General features: G+C 38.5%; 1 protein-coding gene across 2 annotated transcripts; it reads right to left on the reverse strand.

Moving 5' to 3' along the window:
* Nucleotides 1–595: 595 nt before the first annotated feature.
* Nucleotides 596–19,773, reverse strand: mark4a (MAP/microtubule affinity-regulating kinase 4a). 2 transcript variants are annotated; one of them, XM_084413267.1, is made up of 18 exons: nucleotides 19,097–19,773; nucleotides 15,298–15,495; nucleotides 13,492–13,545; nucleotides 10,381–10,429; nucleotides 10,185–10,250; nucleotides 9,870–9,940; nucleotides 9,682–9,738; nucleotides 9,046–9,282; nucleotides 6,156–6,275; nucleotides 5,855–5,954; nucleotides 5,605–5,714; nucleotides 5,345–5,519; nucleotides 5,049–5,260; nucleotides 4,327–4,430; nucleotides 3,952–4,236; nucleotides 2,900–2,982; nucleotides 2,429–2,473; nucleotides 602–2,025 (listed from the first exon to the last, which is right to left on the reverse strand). In XM_084413267.1, exons 1-18 carry the CDS (start codon nucleotides 19,145–19,147, stop codon nucleotides 1,961–1,963), a joined length of 2,082 nt encoding a protein of 693 aa, XP_084269393.1. In that variant the 5' UTR covers nucleotides 19,148–19,773; the 3' UTR covers nucleotides 602–1,960. The 2 variants fall into 2 exon arrangements, with proteins under 2 accessions (XP_084269392.1, XP_084269393.1); XM_084413266.1 differs by lacking the exon at nucleotides 2,900–2,982 and having other exon boundaries at nucleotides 596–2,025.
* Nucleotides 19,774–20,483: the final 710 nt, after the last annotated feature.

Genomic DNA, 20,483 nt, shown 5'->3' on the forward strand with positions numbered 1-20,483 from the left:
TATATATATTCTATTCAGGTCTCAAACCTGCAAATGAAACCCCTGTTAAATTGATAATAACATGATTACAAATCTGTTAAAGAGACAAAATTGTGTATGGCTAAAAAACCAACACGAGCTACAGCGAAAACATGACCAGTCCATGACACAATGTCCATGGTCCATTTTTAAACTGCATTTCTGTTAGTTACACTGCATTGTTAAGATTTTGCAATGGAAACAGAGCCATATAGATGCAATATTATTACAAGATTGCAAGTGCAACTGATTTTACAATAAATAAATAAATCACGTTTTTCAAAGCCCTGTTGGTGCATTTGCCCCAAAAACATATTTCACTGAACCTCTTCCTGTACTCCTGCATTAAAACATCCTGCATTTTACATATCTGGTGCCAAAATGATTGGGTAAGGGATCAAAAGATTTTTCAATACCAATTTAGTCATATAAAGCCTAGGAATTTTAATGAAAAAAGCCGACATGTATGTGCTAATGAATGTGATTATGATTTAATGTCTGCAAATGCTAAACCACAACATATTTTGCAATGCAAACACCATTTCTGTATTGGATATTTACTTTTCTATTTCTTTTTAATACTGGAGGTGGGAGATAATCTATTGACAATTAAATAATATTGAATTGGAAAGGTGTTTTTTTTCTCAACATGAAATTGAATCAGATATCTACAATGCAGGAAGTGTGTCTTTTTTATGACACTGAACACAAAACCATCTGTCTTAGTAAAATCACTCATGTGATAACCTCAACTCCACTCAGACTGGGGAAAAGGAGAGGTGACTATTTGCAAAGTTTCATTAACAACCAACCAATCAACGTGCCTGTCCGAGAAGGGTCAGGGAAAGTAATTTGGCATTAAATGTCTCTTCTAAATGAAACATGGTAGAAAGTAAGTAAACTGGCACTATACTTCAGAAAAACTGATTTTCTAGGGAACAAAATTTTGCTTGGACAATCTCAAAAACAAAGTGTAGATGGTTGGCTTGCAGCCTAATCAAATTTGTGGTCGCCAGCGAATGTGATGTGGATTTAGGTGGGCACCGTGAGCTATGATGAAGTTAGGATACGTTTGCCAACTTCACATTTGTGCATATAGTTCATTGGCAGCTACAGTCCTACATTGTCAATGATTCAATGCTTTGACTTAGTATTAAGAAAATGTAAGACACATTAAATCACAAAAACATAAAAATGATGACCCGTTTAAAATGTCAAGACTTGTTGAAAACATACAAAAGTGGTTAAAAAAAAGAATGACATCAATTATTGAAGTAAGAATTTCATGACTAGAATGAGAATAAAAATACTAAACTGGATTCAATCCAGACCCAGTGAATGAGGCTGTTCAGAGAGTGAGTGTGTGAATGTGTGTGTGTGTGTGTGTGTGTGGGGGTGTGTGTATCCGTGTTAAGAAGCGCTCAGGTTTATGTTGTGCATGGAAGGGGTGTGCTTGTTTTTGTACTTTAGATTTCCATATTGTCAGGATTGAGTGTCCGGTGCTTTTAAGTTGACTGTGTTTGTTTACGTGTATGTGTGTTCAGGTGTGTGCTGAGTGTTGTTGGAGGGATCAGATTTTGTCTATAACACATAGGTCAGATCTCTATAACAACGGATATAGTGAGGGGACATCTACGAGGGGTCAAGTCTTCTCCCCCGTCCCCTCAGAGCTCCACCTCTTTAGAGATCTGCGATGCGATGTGCCTGAAGGCGAGGGGAGCCCCCCACAGGCGTGTGTAGCGTACTCCGTTTGCCTCTGCGGGACCCACACTCAGTTGGCACACCTCAGCTTGGAATGCGACTTTTGATCCTGCCGACCCATGACTGCAGCACAGCAGAAACGGGCCAGCGTGCCGGACCTGGCAGCCGCATCCCCTCGCTGCCTCACGCAAGGCCAGTACCACTTCTGCAGGGGCCCGGGGGGGACGGGGGAAACGACCCCTTACATCCCACCCCCCTCCCCTGCCCCAGGACTGGGACGCTTTCTGATCCCCAGATAAATGGCCACTGGAGAATAGAGAGAAAGAGAGCATGAGAACGAGACAGACCAATACTGAGAAAATCATATTTGAGATTCACATCTTCAGAAAGAAGTCACTGCTTTCATCATCCTTGTTTTATGCAATTGTATAATGTTATTATTTTTATTACTATTATTTACTTTTATTACTTATTAATCATATTTTTATGTTAATTATTGGCAGATTTTTTCCTGTTACTTTGTGTGTTTATTGATGCTTTAGTGTTATTTAAATGTATAACAATTATGCTATAAATTATCCACAGCTGAAGTTTATACAAGTCTGTTCATTGCAATCTGTTGACAAAGTCTGTTCTTAAAGTCGGCATGACATGAAAATTAAATTGGATATTTCTTGATCATAACATGTAGTATCATATGAGGACTCACCCTGTGACCGAAGATCTGCTGACTCCCTCAGATTCATTTGTGATCCTGCAAAAAAGCATACATCTTGAGATGATCTGCATTATCCCAACAGTGACCGATCCATTCACACAACTCCAACATAACTAACAAAAAGACAAACATGCGTATCTGGATCTCTCAGTCCTGTATGAAGATGACCCAGCAATTTAATCTGCAATTTGGTCAATATAACTAACTATCCTGATGTTGATCTGAGCAAAGTACAACAGTCATAACGAATAAAAACGTTGCATGTTCCTGGATGCATGCAAACCGATTAGAGACAAAACCTCCATGCACCATCATCCAGACTTTCCTCACCCTCACAACCTATTTGTCAGACTTGCACAATTCTGCAAAGGACATTGCATGCAGATAGGCGTGCCATGTGCAGAGACAGACGGACGTGCAGCGGCAACAGACAGGCAAACAGAGGCAGACAGGGGAACTTACTAACTGTTTTGGATCCCTGTGGAAGAGTGCAACCCGACACTGATTTATTAGAGCCCTGGCGTTTAGAGGGGTCAAGATTGACCCTAGGAGAGAGAAACAAAATGAGGAGAACAAGAGAAAGACAGAGAGAAAGTCAAAGACAGAAGGATTGAGTGATAGTGAGAGAAAATGGGGAGGAAGAAAGGTAACAGAAATAAGAACAAAGAGGGAGAGATTAGGAAAGGCACACATTTGTAAGCTTGGAAAGCTTGGAAAGCTTGAAAAAGAGAGGCTATACGCCAAGGAATGATGAAGGTGTGAAGCATGAGTGTACAACTAATTTTTAATCTGAAAGAATTACCCAGTGTTATTCGACAGGTCGTACTCTAGCTCTTTAAAACAAAAAAGGAATCCCTAATATACCTGCAGCCAAATTATGAGATAATATTAAAATATTAAAATTTGCCAGCAGGTGACTTTAAGACCTGATGCACGGATCCATTATACTGTAACACATGCGTTTTCTTTTCACCGTTCACTTAAAACGAAACTGACTGTTTACATGAATACTCACCAAGCCTGGCATTTTAACATTATTTTGTATGTATTTGACTGTTTAAGTGCAATAAGCAGCGAAAACAACTCAAAAGTACTGAGAGGCGGCTTTATGTGCACATACTTTGGGTCTGAGCACAAAATACACAGGAATGAGTAAAATTTTGTGCAAAAAGCGCAATCCCACGTCAGAATTCAAGCCCTGTAACAACAACATTTATCCGGAGCAAATTAAACGAGTGCGTGAGGGGAGGCGGGTTTGTGTGTCAACTCGCTGTCGGAGAGATGAGAACGCGAGAAAGTGAAGCTGGTATCGTGTATCTATTCTGCGGAAAATGAGTATTAGAAGCGTTTAACATATTTCAGTATCGATATGTATATCAAATAGCAAAAAGAGAGAGACAGCTTTCCATTCTAAATGATGCTTAAACCTGTTTTCTGTCATGTGATGTGCGATACTTTTTAATGCATAACTATGCATATGTTTTTATTTGTATGATGAGAACTTCTCCTCTTACCTGCGTGTGAGTTTGGAGGTGAGTTTGCTGAACAGGTTAGAGGTGGCCCGGCTGCGGGCATTGGCCGGCAGGGCTCCAGCGTCATGACTGAGGGTGGGCGACGTGGGCGGAGGTCCATAGGTGGGCGGAACACGGTCACGGAGCTGACCCCCATGGAAGGTGCTCCGGATGGTGGATCCACGTGTCAGCCGACAGCGCTCACCTGAGGAAGAAGAGGAGGATGCTCCCGCTCCAACAATACTGAGAGTGGAGGGAGAGGTGGGAGGGAGGCGGTGAGCCAGAGCGCTGAGGAGAGATAGACACAAATAGTGAATGAGAGGCAGACAGGGCACTGCAATATGCAGCACAGTGACAGAGTGTAACTGTGTTTGTCACCTGTTGTCTTTGCCGTTCTGCAGCAGCGAGTGTCGGTCAGTGCTGGAACGATCTGTACATACGTACGTGTTTCTACGGGTCATAGTACTTCCTGGGATATTGTTCTGCAAGGAAGATGGCAGACAACATTTCATTAACCCCCCACAAAATAAAGAATATCATTACAAAACACAATGCTACACATACGCTCATAAAATTGGATCCAACATTCTGAGACCATATTGAAAACCTAGGATTCAAAATGTAATTAAAATAAACAAAGTTTTAGTATTAAAATTTTAAATTAAAAAAGAATTATGATGCAAAATTATTATTTTTTATATTCAGGATTCAGTCACTTTATTTGCTCAAAAATACAATACAAAATTGTGAAATATTATTACAATTTAAAATAACTTTTCTATTTTACTATATTATTATTATTGGTGCTCAAGAAACATTTCTTATCTTTATCAATGTCGAAAACAGTTGTGCTGCTTAATATTTTTCTGGAAACCATGACACATTTTTTCAGGATTCTTTAATGAATAGAAACAGCATTTATTTGAAATAGAAATCTTTTGTAACATTATAAATGTCTTTACCCTCACTTTTGATCAATTGAATGCGTCCTTGCTGAATAAAAGTATTCATTTCTTTAAAAAAAAACTTCTCACCCCAAACATTTCAACAATAGTGTGCATATAATAAAATAATGATTCAATTAGAGAAATTTCTCTCACTGTGGTGGCGGTCATCTCCTTGCGGCGATCAGGTATCTCTGCCTTGTTGGGGTTGTTGGCGGTGCTGACCATTGGACTAGATGGTGGTAAGGTTCGACTGCCCATTACACTACAGCTGGCCTTCCTCGGCGGCATGCGGCTCTCACGCAGCTCACGATCTCCACCGCTGGTCGGGCTACGCTTAGGGTGCATCACAGGCATGCTAGGACCACCTGCAGAACAAACTGATAATGATTATAATCATAAACAATTAGAAGTACGTTTGTGTTTAGAGTTGAAGCTCAAGTGTCTCGTACAGAAGTCACTGTGCCGTCGCTGGCGGTGGTAGGTAGAGGCGCTGCGCTGAGTCTTGCTGTGTGAGGATGAGGAAGATGACGAAGAAGAGGATTGTTTGTTGGTTCCATTGGTCATTGGGCTTGGACGCACACGTGGCAACGTCATACTGCCGCTAACTCGTGACTCACCGCCATCCTATGACCAAAAAGCAATGAAAAGAATTTAATTAAAAATAAACTCAGATTTCAGGTCTTTGTTTATCTCATGTATTGTGTATTACCTCAGTCTTCAGGCCCAACAGTAGATAAGTAGCCGTGACTTCATTATATTTCTGAGTGAGTAAAGAGTCCTTAATTTCTTCAGTAGTAAAACCCATCCCGACCATAATCTCTGAAAAGACAAAGAAATAAGTGAGAACAGAAAGAAATATTTCCAGACACAATCATTCTCTTTATTCTATGCATCACAGTAACAGAACAGTTACAGTAGTAAAATACTTTAACCAGTTTCTTACTGGTCTACATGCTCACCAATGCGGTTGGCGTCACTGTAGTCCTCTGCTGGCTCAATGTGGGGCTTCAGCTCGTCGCCCTCAAACCCTGAATTCATCCACTTATCCTTCATCACTTGCTGTGGAGGAAATACCAGCATCCTGACTACACAGAAACTTCTTAGCTCAGTCATTTATCTGCTTTGACTTAACACGAATTATACACTAATAATAGCATTTAGCGAATTTCAGCAAATGCATGCTGTACATCCTACATCACACAAATAGGCACATTAGTATCTGGTATGGTAGTGTGTATCAATGAATGTGCAAGTAGGCACCTCTAGAGTGCAACGTTTGCTGGGATTGAGCACAAGAAACCTGCGCAGAATCCCCTCACAGTCTGTGGACATGTAGAAGGGTACACGGTACTTCCCCCTCAACACTCGCTCACGCAGCTCCTGGAAAACACATGCACCAGCAAACAGTGTGACAAACAAATATCAGTGTGGTCTTAAGGGGCTTGACACACCAAGCCGACGGATGGCCATCGGTGAGCTCCTGTCAGGCTAGTTTTCGGCTCATTCAGCATACTGAATCCGTATCGTGGCCGTTGGTGAGAGAGATCGCTCTGATTGACTGTTCAGTCTAGAGAACGTGTCAGTGCTCAAGAATAAAAGTGAAAGTGATGAAAGCGAGCCAAGACAGCAGAGATAAAAGGCTGTTCTAATTTTACATCATCTTACCTGAGCATTCCAGTGTGCAAATATTTTCATAACATAACATGAGCCACATGGAATTAAGAGCAAAATTTCATGCTAGGCGACTAAAAAACCATCTTTAATTAGCTAATGGCTATTAAATTGACCCTTTGCTAAGCCCCGCCCTCCTTAGTTACTGTTGCTACGCCTGTCAAGCTTTTGCGCCTGGCACGTCTATTACAGTATATATGTATGTATGCACCGGTTTCAGACATTCCCAAGGAGATAATTAGTCATTTTTGGCGAACAGGTGAAAATCTGAGAGAGCAAGACAAAAGGGACTGCAGTATGCATTCGAGGGATATATCCACGACATAATATGCAAACGATTAGAGAATAATTTCATCAAAATTTAAGCTAAAGCCTATAACGTTAGGTCCCAGCGCAAGCAGCAGCCGCCTCATACGCTGACCATTCAAATGGGAAACACACAAATTGAGGAACAGCTATGTGCATGCACAGCAGGGTGAGTGAAATTTGAAAATCTAATATTTATCAATCAAACAGCTTATCCATAAGTATTGTGGAATAAACACAAGACATTAGCCTGACCACTTTGCAATGATAACATTCTCCCGCTTATATTTTTAGAGCGCCAGGCTACTGCTCACACGTCGTGGGTCACATAAGTGACTAACGTTACTGTTATGAACTGATTAAGTTTGCATACCAACCTTTTCCTTGGAGATCTCCGGCAAGCCCCCTGATGTTCCCTCCTTTTACTAACTACCTTTTACTTATACTAGAACTAACACCGGGAGAGTCGCGATCGGATTGGTGTACTAGTTTAGCCGTCGATTAACAAAATGCTGAAATATATTTTTAAGTAACGTTAAGTTATGTCAGTGAGCCTCCGTCTTGCCTTTAATCACACTGCTTGATCCACGAGCTGGACAATAACTTTTTTCTAGAGCTGCTATAAAGCCAAAACACTTTACTTTTAATTTCCTATTATCAATGTAAAGCTGCTTTGGAACAATCTACATTGTTAAAAACGCTATATAAATAAAGATGACGCCCGGCATTTCTCCCCTTGGGTTTTAGGTTTCGGGAAGGGAACAAAAACCACCCCGTCCAAACTTTTAGGATACCGGGTATCAGATTTGCACAATCCATACGCATAACGCATGGGCATGTTTCCCTCACTCGAAAGCTTGCCAGACCTCCCGCGCATAGTTACGGTTGCTAAGCCACGATTGGCCAGTGGCGGTTTTCGGGCGTGGCTTAGCGAAGGGTCAATTGTACGATTTCAGTCGCCTGTGATTGAGATAGAGGCAAAAAAAAAAGTTTAGCGCAGATATAATTCCATTGCCTGGTGAGCTTTATGTACCGTCGCTTGGCTGAGAGCACCCTCTGTCGCTTTCTCTCACACATGCGCACTTAACGTGAGAGAAAAAGAGGGGCTTACACATGCCACGTAAAGAGAACTGACGCGCTATATCTAAATGCTCGATGGCCAAGAGTTGACAGAACTGTCCCGATCGGGGCAGTGCTGCATAGTCATGAAAGTTTACGTGTTTTTAAGCCTTGCCAATTTAAACATTCAAGCGCAAGAAGATGCGAACAACAACTCGCATGTGCTGTGTGCCCAATAAGCTGCATCTGACAACATGCAAATACTAAATTGAGCTCTCTTTCACATCTTCTTGTGCTTGAATGGACAATTTCACACAAAATGATGTGAAAAAAAGAACAGTCTTGGCGAGTATCCTAAACATATACAGTTATGTCTTAAGTGAATGTAAACAGCGGAGAAAGAAAACGCATGTGTAACAGTATCAGACCCGAGCATTATGTCTTAAAGTGACAGCAGCCTAATATTCCTGCTGTGGAATATGTGTTTTAATGTAAATCAAACAACAAAAGAAAAAAATCACTTGTTGCTCTTGAATGAATAACTTTTGTAACTTTAATAAGGATTAATCTATATTTAACTTATACAGCGAAGACTATGCCGTGTTATTTTACATTGATTACTTTATTCAGTTTCTGTACCTAATCTACCTAACCTGTATCTAATTTTATATTACATTTATGTAGAATTTTTTTATTTGCTCTGTTCTTGTATTCCATGTAAAAAGTCTGGCAAGTAAAGTTTCAAATAAATGTGTTTTTATTACTTTCTATTGATCAAAGAATTACATTATTTTAAACTGTAACAATATTTCACAACATTACAATGTTTGCTGTATTTTTGATCGAATAAATGCAGCCTTGGTGAGTAAAAGAGATGTCTTTCCAAAAACTAAAAATCTTACCAAAACTAAAACTAAGGAATGGTAGTGCATTTTTTGTTGTAATATATAACAATATTATAACAATAATATGTTGTAGAAATATAACTGGTGTCAGTTTATCAATATCACAAAATCATGGAATATTGCAATAAGAGACTGTATCAATTCTTTCCTTGTAGGGTGTAAAATGGCAGGAAATTATCATTTTGAGTGTAGGAACAAAATAACTGTACCTTGAGGTTCTGTCCATCAAAAGGAAGAGACCCGCTGACCAGCGTGTAGAGGATGACACCCAGGCTCCAGATGTCCACCTCTGGCCCGTCATACTTTTTTCCTTGAAACAACTCTGGAGCTGCGTAAGGCGGCGAACCGCAGAAGGTGTCCAACTTATTCCCCAACGTAAACTCATTGCTAAAGCCAAAGTCTGCTATCTTTATGTTAGCATCTGCATCCAACAGCAAATTCTCTGCCTACAAATACAGAAAGTCATGAGCGTGTGAAGGAGGCAGAAAAATAATTAAGTTGTACAGATTAACTGTGTGAAGGAGAGAAAAATAAAGAGAAATAAACAGGACAGAAAGTGATACAAACACATACTACAAAAAGTAATACTACATCATACTTTTACAGCATAGTGCTTGTACAGTGCTAAAAAAAATATTTTGTATATTTTTGTATCTTTAAAATGATTCATTATTATCAAACCTGAATAAGATTTAATGGGGTTTGAAAAATCTGCATAATTCAAGATATATCCTCACACAATTTTGCTTCTCAAGTAAAATGAAAAGTGTTAGAGATGTTTCAGATATTTTAGGTGAAAACAAGACAAAAATGCAGATTTGCAGCGTAAAGATTCAAACTCGTACCTTCAGATCTCTGTGAACTATATTCTTCTGATGACAGTAATGAACAGCTGACACAATCTGAAACGAAATAGAAAAAAATAATATGACCCAGGTAAAACACATGTAACTGGAGATGAAACTGTAAACCAGAAGCTAAATGTGACATAACACCTTAATCTTAAACTGTATTCATTAGGTAAATGTCTCACCTGTCTGAATTTGGCTCTAGCCTCTATTTCTTTCATTCTCCCATGAGACACCAGGTAATCAAACACCTCACCTGGAAAACCAAATCCCACACGTATAATGTCCCAAAATATCACAGAGGCACCTATAAATGTTATGAGTATCAAAGGTCTTTTTGCATTATGTTTCAGCTCTGGGGAAAAACCACATTACACAAATAAACACCCTATAGTGAACACACAGCTCATAAAGTACTTTCATGGACACACAAGTATGTACTAGCATGTAGTTACACAATGTTGTATACTCCATACTTCAGTATGAACTTCAGAGCTCACCTCCACTTGCATATTCCATCACAAGATAAAGCGTCTTCTCTGTTTCAATAACCTCAAAAAGTTGCACTGTAATATATAAGAGATAAAATATTTTTGGAAAGCTTAAGTTTAAACAGCATTAGCTAATTATTTTGCACAGTCAGTATTATAAAAGCAGCATTCATGCATGCATTTGTTGCATTTTAGTGCATCTTACCAATGTTGGGGTGATGGAGGGTCTTCATGATCCGCACTTCTCTGAACAGCTGCAAGAGAAAAGAGAAAGAAAGTAAGAAAGAGAGGGTGGTGTGATTCTTCAGTGATTATCAAGAAAAACATGTTCCCAGAAAAACATGTTCGTTTAAATTATGTTCCCAGAATATACTGATATTCTTATTATCATCAACGTCAGCCTCAAGGTAGGACAGTAAAATCCAGATAGAATATATACTTCTGTATTTTGTTGTCTCTCAGTCTGAAGGGAGTACCCAATATACCATCCAGTTGCTGTGGAAACACCGTGATGCACCTGAACCAATCTGTATCAGCTGTTTTCCTCAACTCTGTGGGTTACTGAGGGTTGTCGATTTATAAGCCAATCCCAATACTCTTCTCTTTTTTATCACATGACCTCATTCTTTCATTATGACTAAGCACAATATTGTGTTAAAACAAAAACAAAAATCCACTAAATCTATTTAAAAACAGTTACTGTCAGTTTAAAGTTGGCATGCAATGGAAATTCACCAATATCTTCTTAATGTTTGTTATTGATCTTACAGCATCTTCATTAAACAAGCTACAATTAGTCCAGAATGCAGCTGCTAGAGTTCTTACTAGGTCAACTACTAATTACAAATTATCTCTACACTGGTTACCTATTAAGTTCTGTATCATTTAAATAGTATTGCTACTGACCTATAAGGCCCTAAATTATTTAGCTCCTGTATGTTTAACTAATCTTCTATCGCCTTACAATCCATCATGCTCTTTAAGGTCACAAAACTCTGGGCTTTTGATAGTACCTAGAATATCTAAGTCCACTAAAGGAGGGAGAGCGTTTTCACATTTGGCTCCTAAACTCTGAAATAGCCTTCCTGATGATGTTCGGGGCTCAGGCACACTTTCCCAGTTTAAATCTAGATTAAAGACGCATCTTTTTAGCCTAGCATTCATTTAATGCATCTCCTAACCTTATACAGTTATATCAGACCAAAAAGCACATGATTATTCTTGCTTAACGTTATGAACAGCAGCTATGCTAATTACTTTCTATTTGCTTCTCTGTTTTATCTTGGGATGCGCATCCTGAGGTAACTAGAAAGTTTGTCAGCTCCAGGTTGGATCCAGCCTATCATGAAGACTTCAGATGCCCGACACCTATGAAGAGACGGCGCCAACTCCCGTGAAGACTTCAGATGACGCAAACTCTGAATCAACATGCACCAATGCTACATTTTTCTAAATGTTAACAAACAAGTATTCATTACTTCAATGAGCTCATTGTTTCTGCATTAAATTAATACATTAAATAATTAATACCTTTTTCGCTAATTTTGTATATGTACATTTCTGAAATACATAACTTAGACAGTGTCAGTTACCCCTGATAACAGATCACTCTAAATTGTAATGTGGACTCATGCATTTTCTGTAAAGATGCTTTGAAATTATGTGTATTGTGAAAAGTGCTATACAAATAACTGTGAATTGAATTGAATTGAATTAACAATCATGTCCATGCATGTTTTTTTTGACCTAGTAATTTTTTTTCAATCAAAATGTCTTAACACAATTGTACAGTGAAACGACAGATTCCTCTCAAGTGTCTTATGCTGGATGCTAAACCCACCCCATTCTTACAATCGACTGCAAGCTCATATTAGATCTGCCTCAATCCAATCATCCAATCAACAACCAGAGGATGGAGCAAAGTCCTAGCCCTCATTTTTTTCTTTTAGATACTCCTAATAAACATGTAACAGTAAAATAAACATGTTTAAAACTGTGTTGTTGACATAAGAGTTCAGAGATATGCAGAAAAAATATGCAGATCAGAAGACCAGAAGAAGATTCGAAAGAAGCATTGCTGACACATACTGTGAATGAATGCTGTAGTGAGCCATGTCACATGTAAACATACTTTTTATACTTATTTTATGGGAGATCAAATAGGAGCTATCATCTAGCAAACCAGACAAATCATGACCCAGCATGACACAGGACAAATCTCTAAGCTTTCCTTTATGTGCAACACTAAAGGGCAAGAAAAGAGGGATGGGACAAACACTTACTCTGACAACTGGCAAATGCTCCACTGAACAGTGATTCCAGCACTAACAGCTCATATCAGCTATATGAGTGATCAAAAAGCCAAACGTGACTTATGTTCAATAAGGGTGGTTTACAGTTTGTGTACAGTTAACGGTGTGTGTGTTACAGAGCCAATACTGAATCACAGTGGGGCATTCTGGGCCTGTGGAGAACCGCAGCTGTCGACCTCTCCTCTCCAACACACACACTAAGCACACAAACAAATGATGCATTTTGAAAACAAGACTGCCCATGGCCAGATTTAAAGAGATAAGTCAGAAGACTTTGGAATAAAATGGACATAACTAAACAGTGCATGGAAATACAGTAGATATTTAGAGAAAAAGAATTACTGTACTCACACGCCAATGCTCCCCATAAATAAGACAGTTCATACAGTATCACTGATGTCTGATGCTTAAGTTATTACATTTCAAATTTTGCACACAAAAGGGGAGCTCTTGAATTAAACACAGTTGTCTGTGCTGAAATTTAATGTAAGATCCATCCAGATTACTACTGTATTACTACTGTTTTCACAAGTGTGTTCAAAGACAGAAGCCTATCAAACATAGGTTTGTCAATAATTAAAAACAAATCTTGATGTATGCTCAAACACAGATTAATGTGGAGTGTTGGGCTTCAATAGGAGGAATGAAGGCCGGAGATAATCTATTACGAGACAGATGAGTCACTGGCATACAGGCGAGAGCGCAGACTCAACGGAGACACTAAACACCACACACACACATACACACACACTTTACTGCAATACTTCCAAGAGCTTCACACTTTTCTAGATAAGCATATATAGTTATATATGCACTATTCACTTGTGGCACTCAATATGTGATTTTCTGGACACTTTATATAGAGTGTGCATGGATATTTTTTCCCGTTTCTGTACTAAATGTGTTAACATTACATCATTGTGTGGCATTTGTCGACAGTTGTCTTAATAAAGAAGAAAATGTCTTGAAAACATAAATACTAAATATATACTTAATGGTCTTACCTTTTGTAGGCTGGTTGGGTTCAACTGAGTCTTGTCGATAATCTTTATTGCAACCTAAATGTACAATTCACAATTAGTGATTTGAGCTCCAAAACATTTATTTTTCCTTAAGCCAGGTAGATAGCCTCCAGAAAAACGTTATAGTGTCATTTGATTTTCATTAGTTGATACTTTTATCAAAAGCAACTTGCTAGAGTAACTGGAAACCAGTTTAAACAATTCTTGGTTATGAAAAATGACAATATGTACACTACCGTTCAAAAGTTTGGGGTTGGTAAGAATTTTTAATACTTAAAATAAGTCTCTTATGCTCAGCAAGGCTGTATTTATTTAATCAAAAACACAGTAAAAACAGTAATATTCTGAAGAATTATTACAATTTAAGATAACGGTTTTCTATTTCGAAATACTAAAAATGTAATTTATTCCAAACTGAATCTTCAGCAGTCATTACTCCAGTCTTCAGTGTCATTTATTATGATTAATCTTATTATTAATATCATCAGTGTTGAAAATGTTGTGCAGCTTAATATTTTGGTGGAAACCGTGATGCATTTTTTCTTAATTCTTTGATGAATAGAAAGCATTTATTTTATTTATTTGTATTGTAACGTTATAAATGTCTTTACTGTCACCTTTGATCATTTGAATGCATCTTTGCTGAATAAAAGCATTAATTACTTTTAAAGAAATATCTTACTACACCCAAACTTTTGAACAGTACTGTATATATTTGACTCTATTATTAGAATACTACAGAAGATAGATAAGAAAATAGCATAATAACATAGTATATGAAGAGAAATCTGTGTCAATATTGAAAACTGCTCCTTGCTTCAGAGTTTTGGTCATTTTCAGGAGTGACAACCATACTGAATAAATAAAAAAATGCAGGTAGTGATAAATGTGTACAGCACCCAACTGTAAAACTAGTTGTTAATGCAGTGATGTAATTAGAAGTGTGTCTATGTCTCTTTTCTTCTCGCGTGGCGCAAGTCAGAGACAGAGCCATGTGTCTTGACTCATTCGCAAATTCTCATGCCAGTCTGTCAGTCTCTCCTGTAGCTGCTCCCACCAGCCATGTGGTTTAGAAGTAACTCATACTGTACACTTCAGACAGAGCACATGCTGTTAGTAACAACTTAAGGCATATAAACAAAGCACATTGATGGGTATTTTATTAAATTTTTTATCTGATCACTAACATTACTTCGATTAAAAAGAGCACAAAACGTTTAGCATCCATGCTACCAAATTTATAGCTACAAAAGTGTTATGGTTATATCAACCATTTTAAGTCTGGGAATGACGATTGTATTCCATACACACACACAACCATAATTTAAGGGATTCCCATCTGCATTTAAATGCGGCTGTCACTCCCAAAAGTGTATACGTGGCTCCAGACTGCCACACATAAGTTCACTATTAATTATGCAGACTTTCTATAATGGTATTTAAACTTTTGAATTTTTGATGCAGTGTTAAAATATGTACACTTCTAAAAAATAAATAAATAACTACTCTTTAAATATCTCATTCTATTATTGTCCAAGATTATTAAAGCTCTCTGGTGCCCACTAACAAGTCTATCTAAAATCACACTATATCAGCTTTGGTTTATAAAAAGTAAGCGTGGGCGTGGACATTTTCACACTTAAGTTGGACCACTTTAAAAAATATACCACCCAAAGAATTAATGCTCACAAGTGTTCTGAGAATGAGACCTAATACAGCAGCTCCTGTAGCTACATCTTATCACACCCTTCTGGTTTTACCTATGTAAACTCTCTCTTTCTCTCTCACCTCTTTGCCTGTGAGGATGTGGCGGGCTAGCTTGACTTTAGCAAAGTTGCCCTTGCCGATGGTTTTAAGGAGCCGGTAGTTTCCGATGTGGGGCAACTCGTCTGAGCTGGAGGCCATGGAGTTACGACATCTGGCACCCAGTGAACGACTCGACACATTCGTCCCCTTCTCTGAACGACTCGCCCCCAGAGACGCATGCTGGATGAAGAGACAGACACATCGAAAATGTATTAAGATTATTCTAATTAAAGTTTTAACAAATAGTTTGGATTAAACTGGGGAACATGTGCTAAGAAAATGGCCTCAAAGAAAGAAATTTAACCTGCCTGTGCGTCTAGCCAGTAAAAAAAGACAAGTAGTTAGCTTAGATTACAGAAATTGCATGTAGATTTATTAATTGAGTTAATTAAAGCAGAATTTAATTGAGGAATAGCAAAGTTTTAAGAAAGGAATCTTTAATGAAACAGACTAATGCTACAGCACTGATTGACTGCACCAGATTTCTGAATTAAATCCTCATTTAATGATTAAGCCTCTTACTACACACACACAAATCAGTCTACACTAATGCAGATGGGCCACACAACTGTTGTAGTGGCTAGTAATTAGTATTTTATTTATTTATACCAATGTTTTGCTATCTTTGGCCACTGCGTCACTTAATTTAACTACTATAGTGTGAACAATTCTAAAAAAAAAAGAACAATGTCACAGTTGTGTTGCTCAAATCTGGGATTAGGCAATGATGCGCCGGAATTTCGTCCGAAATAGTTTTGGTGGGCCGACACCATTGACTGAAACAGTGGCATTTAATTAGTGTTTCTCCATTGATGCTTTTCAACCATGTCAGGGTCTGTTTCGTGCACACAACTGCACAAATTACTGTGCCTAATTTGCTCAATTTAATTACTCACCTTTTATTTTCAGGTTTAGTTTTTAGGCCAAATAAAACTTTAATTTTGGTTTCAATGTTTTGGTAAAAAATTAATTTCAGTGCATCACTAGTTCACGCATTTACAAAGGGTTTGTAACTGCTTTTAAAGGAGTCCTCACAGCTTTGGTTATACACACAAACAGTTTGTGCTACAATAATATAATACAGAATTGAATAAAGAAATACATAACTTTCTGTGCCTTCCTATGTGTGTTTTTCAGGGTCTAAAATTATTAGGAATATGCACATCTGAGGGGAAGTTAATTAAGATAATTCAGCTATAAGCATGAAATCTAATTTTAAAAATTCACAGCGAAACACAAACACATGCACAACCTTAATAAATGGTGACTGAAATCATATGAATCATCATTTAGATGGCTGATGTGATGATGGTATAGGAGAGCGTAAGCATTGGTGTGTGAGTAATTCTGCCCTATAATACAGGATTAATTTACTTTGCCACGGAGGTTTTAGTCTGTCGCTGCTGAAACTAAACTATTTAGATTAGCACATTTAAACCTAAACCCTGAACACTCAAACTAGCATCTGGTGAAGTTTACTGAATGGCTCCAACTGCCCCCCTTAAGAGGGGAGAGGAAGGAGCTCACACAGAAATCAAAACATGCCCATGCAGGTCCACATCTGCACCGCTGACCACGGGATTACAGCTCAGGGATTGAATAAATGACTAACGATGCCCTGCCATACTTTTACTGGACTCTACCTCACACACAGCATCCTACGCTGTATACACAATATGCCAAATTGCACACACTGTGAACCAGGTCTCACTCTTATTTTTGAAAAAAGATAACCAAATAAATAAAGAATATAGCATAGACTGCTCCTATTTGAAAAGGGTTTATTGGGAGAATCCCAAATGTGAGAGAGCATGTGTGGGTGTTAAGTAAGCTTAGTCCAGATCTGGCTCACATTTTCATTATTTTAATGATCTGGTTGTTTTATCTTATGCATCCTGTGCAAAGACCTTTAAATGCCCCAACTTTCCATAATATATGGTATATTATGGTCAGACCATGTTTGCTCAATAAAATGTACCATGCACATTATCTTAGCTCTGTATCCTAAAACTCTGTCTCTGTCCCATATAAGGAAACATCATGTGCTACAGAGTTACATTTAATAACCACCATATTTGTGTTCTCTAAGACTGTCTGAAAGCTGAAAAATGCTGCCTTTGCAGTTTATACACAAAGGTAAGAAGTCAACATCCATATCAACATTTGTGTCATATACTATTTATTAAGATGTCTTCATCTGGTTGTTTTTGATGACAGATATATCATTTGTTGTCTATGACATCCCAGTCATGTTTCGGCACTTGGTCTAAAGAATAACAACGCTGAATTTGAAAGAAAGGAGTAATTTTTTACCGTTCATTACCGTTCAAAACATTTGGGGTCAGTATAATAATATTAATTTAGCAAAAGGATGATCAAACAGTCACCTTTGAGACATTTATAATGTTTGATTTCCATTTCAAATAAATTTTGTTCTTTTGAACTTTCATCAAAAAATCCTGAAAAAATGTAGCACTGAAAAATATTAAGCAGAAACACTGTTTTCAACGTTGATAATAATGAGAAATGTTTTTGAGAAGCAAATCGGCATATTAGGATGATTTCTGAAGGATCATGTGACACTGAAAACTAATGATGCTGAAAATCCAGCTTTGACATCACAGGAATAAATTACATTTTAAAATATATTCAAATAGAAAACAGTTCTTTTAAATTGTAACAATATTACTGTTTTACTGTATTTTTGATTAAATAAATACAGGCTTGGTGAGCATCAGAGACTTAGGCTATATAAAAAAAACATTGAAAAATATCTGACAAATCCCAAACTTTTGAATGGTAGTGTAAAAAGAGACAGACAGTCTAAATGCAAAACGGTTTTCTCCGTTTCTAAGACATCAACAACCTGATCCTTCACATAAAATGTAATTAGTTGTGCACACATTAATGAATGACTTAAAACGTTTACCTTGGTGCTTGCTTTAAAATATACAGCAAGTAAAATTATCTTGATTAACCGTTACCTTCAGCTGAGATTTTGTTTTATTATAATTTTTTAATAAGCTTTCAGACAGTTTCAATCAAGCAGTCAAACATCAGATAAATTGAATCCCTACTGATCAACAGCACTCTCTTTTATTAAGTAAATGAATTAGGTAAAACCATAGTTGTTTTAGATTGTTTACTAAGATATTGAAGCAACACTAAATACATTAACCAACAGAGAAGTCTAGGTCAGGTCATAAAACACACTGTAATGTGCTGGCGCATAACTGGTAGGCCACTACACCAGCCAGTGCGTCTGAGTATGGAGCACGCAACTGTAGACGAACGGAGACGGCAGATCACAGCTAACGCTAAAAGCTCATCCTCCCTATATGACTCTGGAGCCCCAAAAGGTTATATTCATTTTATGATTTGCAGAGACAGAGTGCTCAGAGCTTCTTGCTATTCTCCCGCAAATTCTGCCAATGAAGCAAAACCCCTCTCTGCTCGTGCGCAGATGATGCGCTGATGTGTACACTATGCGGATGGCGCTCCACTGCCTGCGCGTTTCGCAGCGCCTCTTTTGCTGCTTTGCACATTCAAGGATGCGGCCCGTTTTTCCAAAGAACCTGCTACGCGTACATGGGCCACTGTGTCCTGCCTCTCCATCCTCCCATGAATGAACGATACCAGGCAATGAATTCCTGATATTCAATCCCGGTAGCAAAAATGACCGTGCATCTGACGTTAAATACTGGGCGTTGTAGGATATGTGTGGAAACGGAGCGCCTAGATGATACAACAATAATAATTCATTTGAAATGATGATACTTACATGATCTGTGCTCCGGTCGTTCGCAGACGGTAAAGCAGACCGAGAGGACATTTTTCCCTGAGATTGCAAACGGTTAAAGAGGAATAGCGCGAACAGTATTTACAGATTTAATCTCCCCCGGTAAACGCAGCCCACATCGGCCGTGCTGCTGCAGCTGGGGCCGTGCTCGTCTCACACCGCCTGCTCGGTAAAGCCTGCGTCTGTCATGGCAGCGGCAACAGCAGTCCGCAAATCTCACAGATGTCCTCGAGACAGCTGCATTATTTTTCTGCGATGCAAACCGTGGCGATCAAACGCGTCTGTCGACGATGTAAACGCAAGCGCGGCGGTATATGTGCTAAAACAGAGTAATGCTTGGCCGGAGCCCAACGATTTTGTAGCGACTCACTACCCCCCGCCTCATCTCCGCGAGCAAAACAAATACGGCTCCGAAAACCCCGTCCTCTTTTCTCATAATAATACTGATGATCTCTCCGCTCCCCTGTACCGTTCACTCTCGCGCTCGCTCGCTCTCTTGTCGCATCTGTTTGTCATGGGAAAACAGAAGCTTTGGCCGGTGACGAGGCCGAAACCGTTCACATCCTAAAGCAGCCGTTATAATCCAGCGGCAGATATATGTGAGATGCGCCACTGCTGCCTCCGCTAGCGCTCGCTCGTCTCGGTACTGACTCAAGCGCGCGGACGCACACGCGCGCGCACTGATGGACAATTTAAAGAGCTCCACACAACCTGATAGAAAACTTCTCCGTGACTGTAGTAGAGGTCTTTCAATCTCAATCGTTGTTCGTTTTCATTTTATAGTCATTATAGCTACTTATTAAAAAGTATATTGAGCTCAAGGAGAATAGCTCAAGGTGTTGCAGCTATCAATCTTCTTATAAACAGTCAAATTGTAATCTACTGTCTGTCTTCTAACTGTCTGCTATCTAAAGGTGTGTGTGGTGCCACGTACCATTACAGGTTGTCATCCTTCTCTGTCATTTCTCCATTTCATTCATCTGTTGTCAATTAACTATTTCTACTGAAGTTACTCACCGTTTCCTTGTGTTCCCTGACATTATTGTGTTCATGTTCTATTGCAAACATTGAGTTGTGATATAAGGTTAGGGAAGGGTTTGGTGGTATGGGTAGGTTAAGGCTTGCCAAGGGGTCAACAGTGAACAGGGGTCAGTTTGATCACTATAAGGAAACACGGTTCAAACTTTTTATAGGCTATTACAAGTTTTTTCTAGAAAAATTGATTTTTCTCCTGTTGACGTATGATTCAAGGAATATTCTGTTTAAGGATATAGTATACTGAAGTAATAAAAACGTTTTGCACCCAAATTACAATTATGTGTAATGGTTGTCACAAGCATTTGGCTAAACTTTACTAACCACCCTTTAC

This window comes from Rutilus rutilus (assembly GCF_951802725.1).
Source record: "Rutilus rutilus genome assembly, chromosome: 7".
In the NCBI taxonomy this organism is placed as follows: Eukaryota; Metazoa; Chordata; class Actinopteri; order Cypriniformes; family Leuciscidae; genus Rutilus; species Rutilus rutilus.

Coding starts and splice junctions, on each gene's coding strand:
- mark4a (XM_084413266.1), bottom strand. CDS start 19,147: ATGTCCTCTCGGTCTGCTTTACCGTCTGCGAACGACCGGAGCACAGAT. Junction 13,546..15,297: donor ACATCCTCACAGGCAAAGAG/GTGAGAGAGAAA, acceptor TTGTACATTTAG/GTTGCAATAAAGATTATCGA. Junction 2,474..3,951: donor ACCTCCAAACTCACACGCAG/GTAAGAGGAGAA, acceptor GCTTTTTTGCAG/GATCACAAATGAATCTGAGG.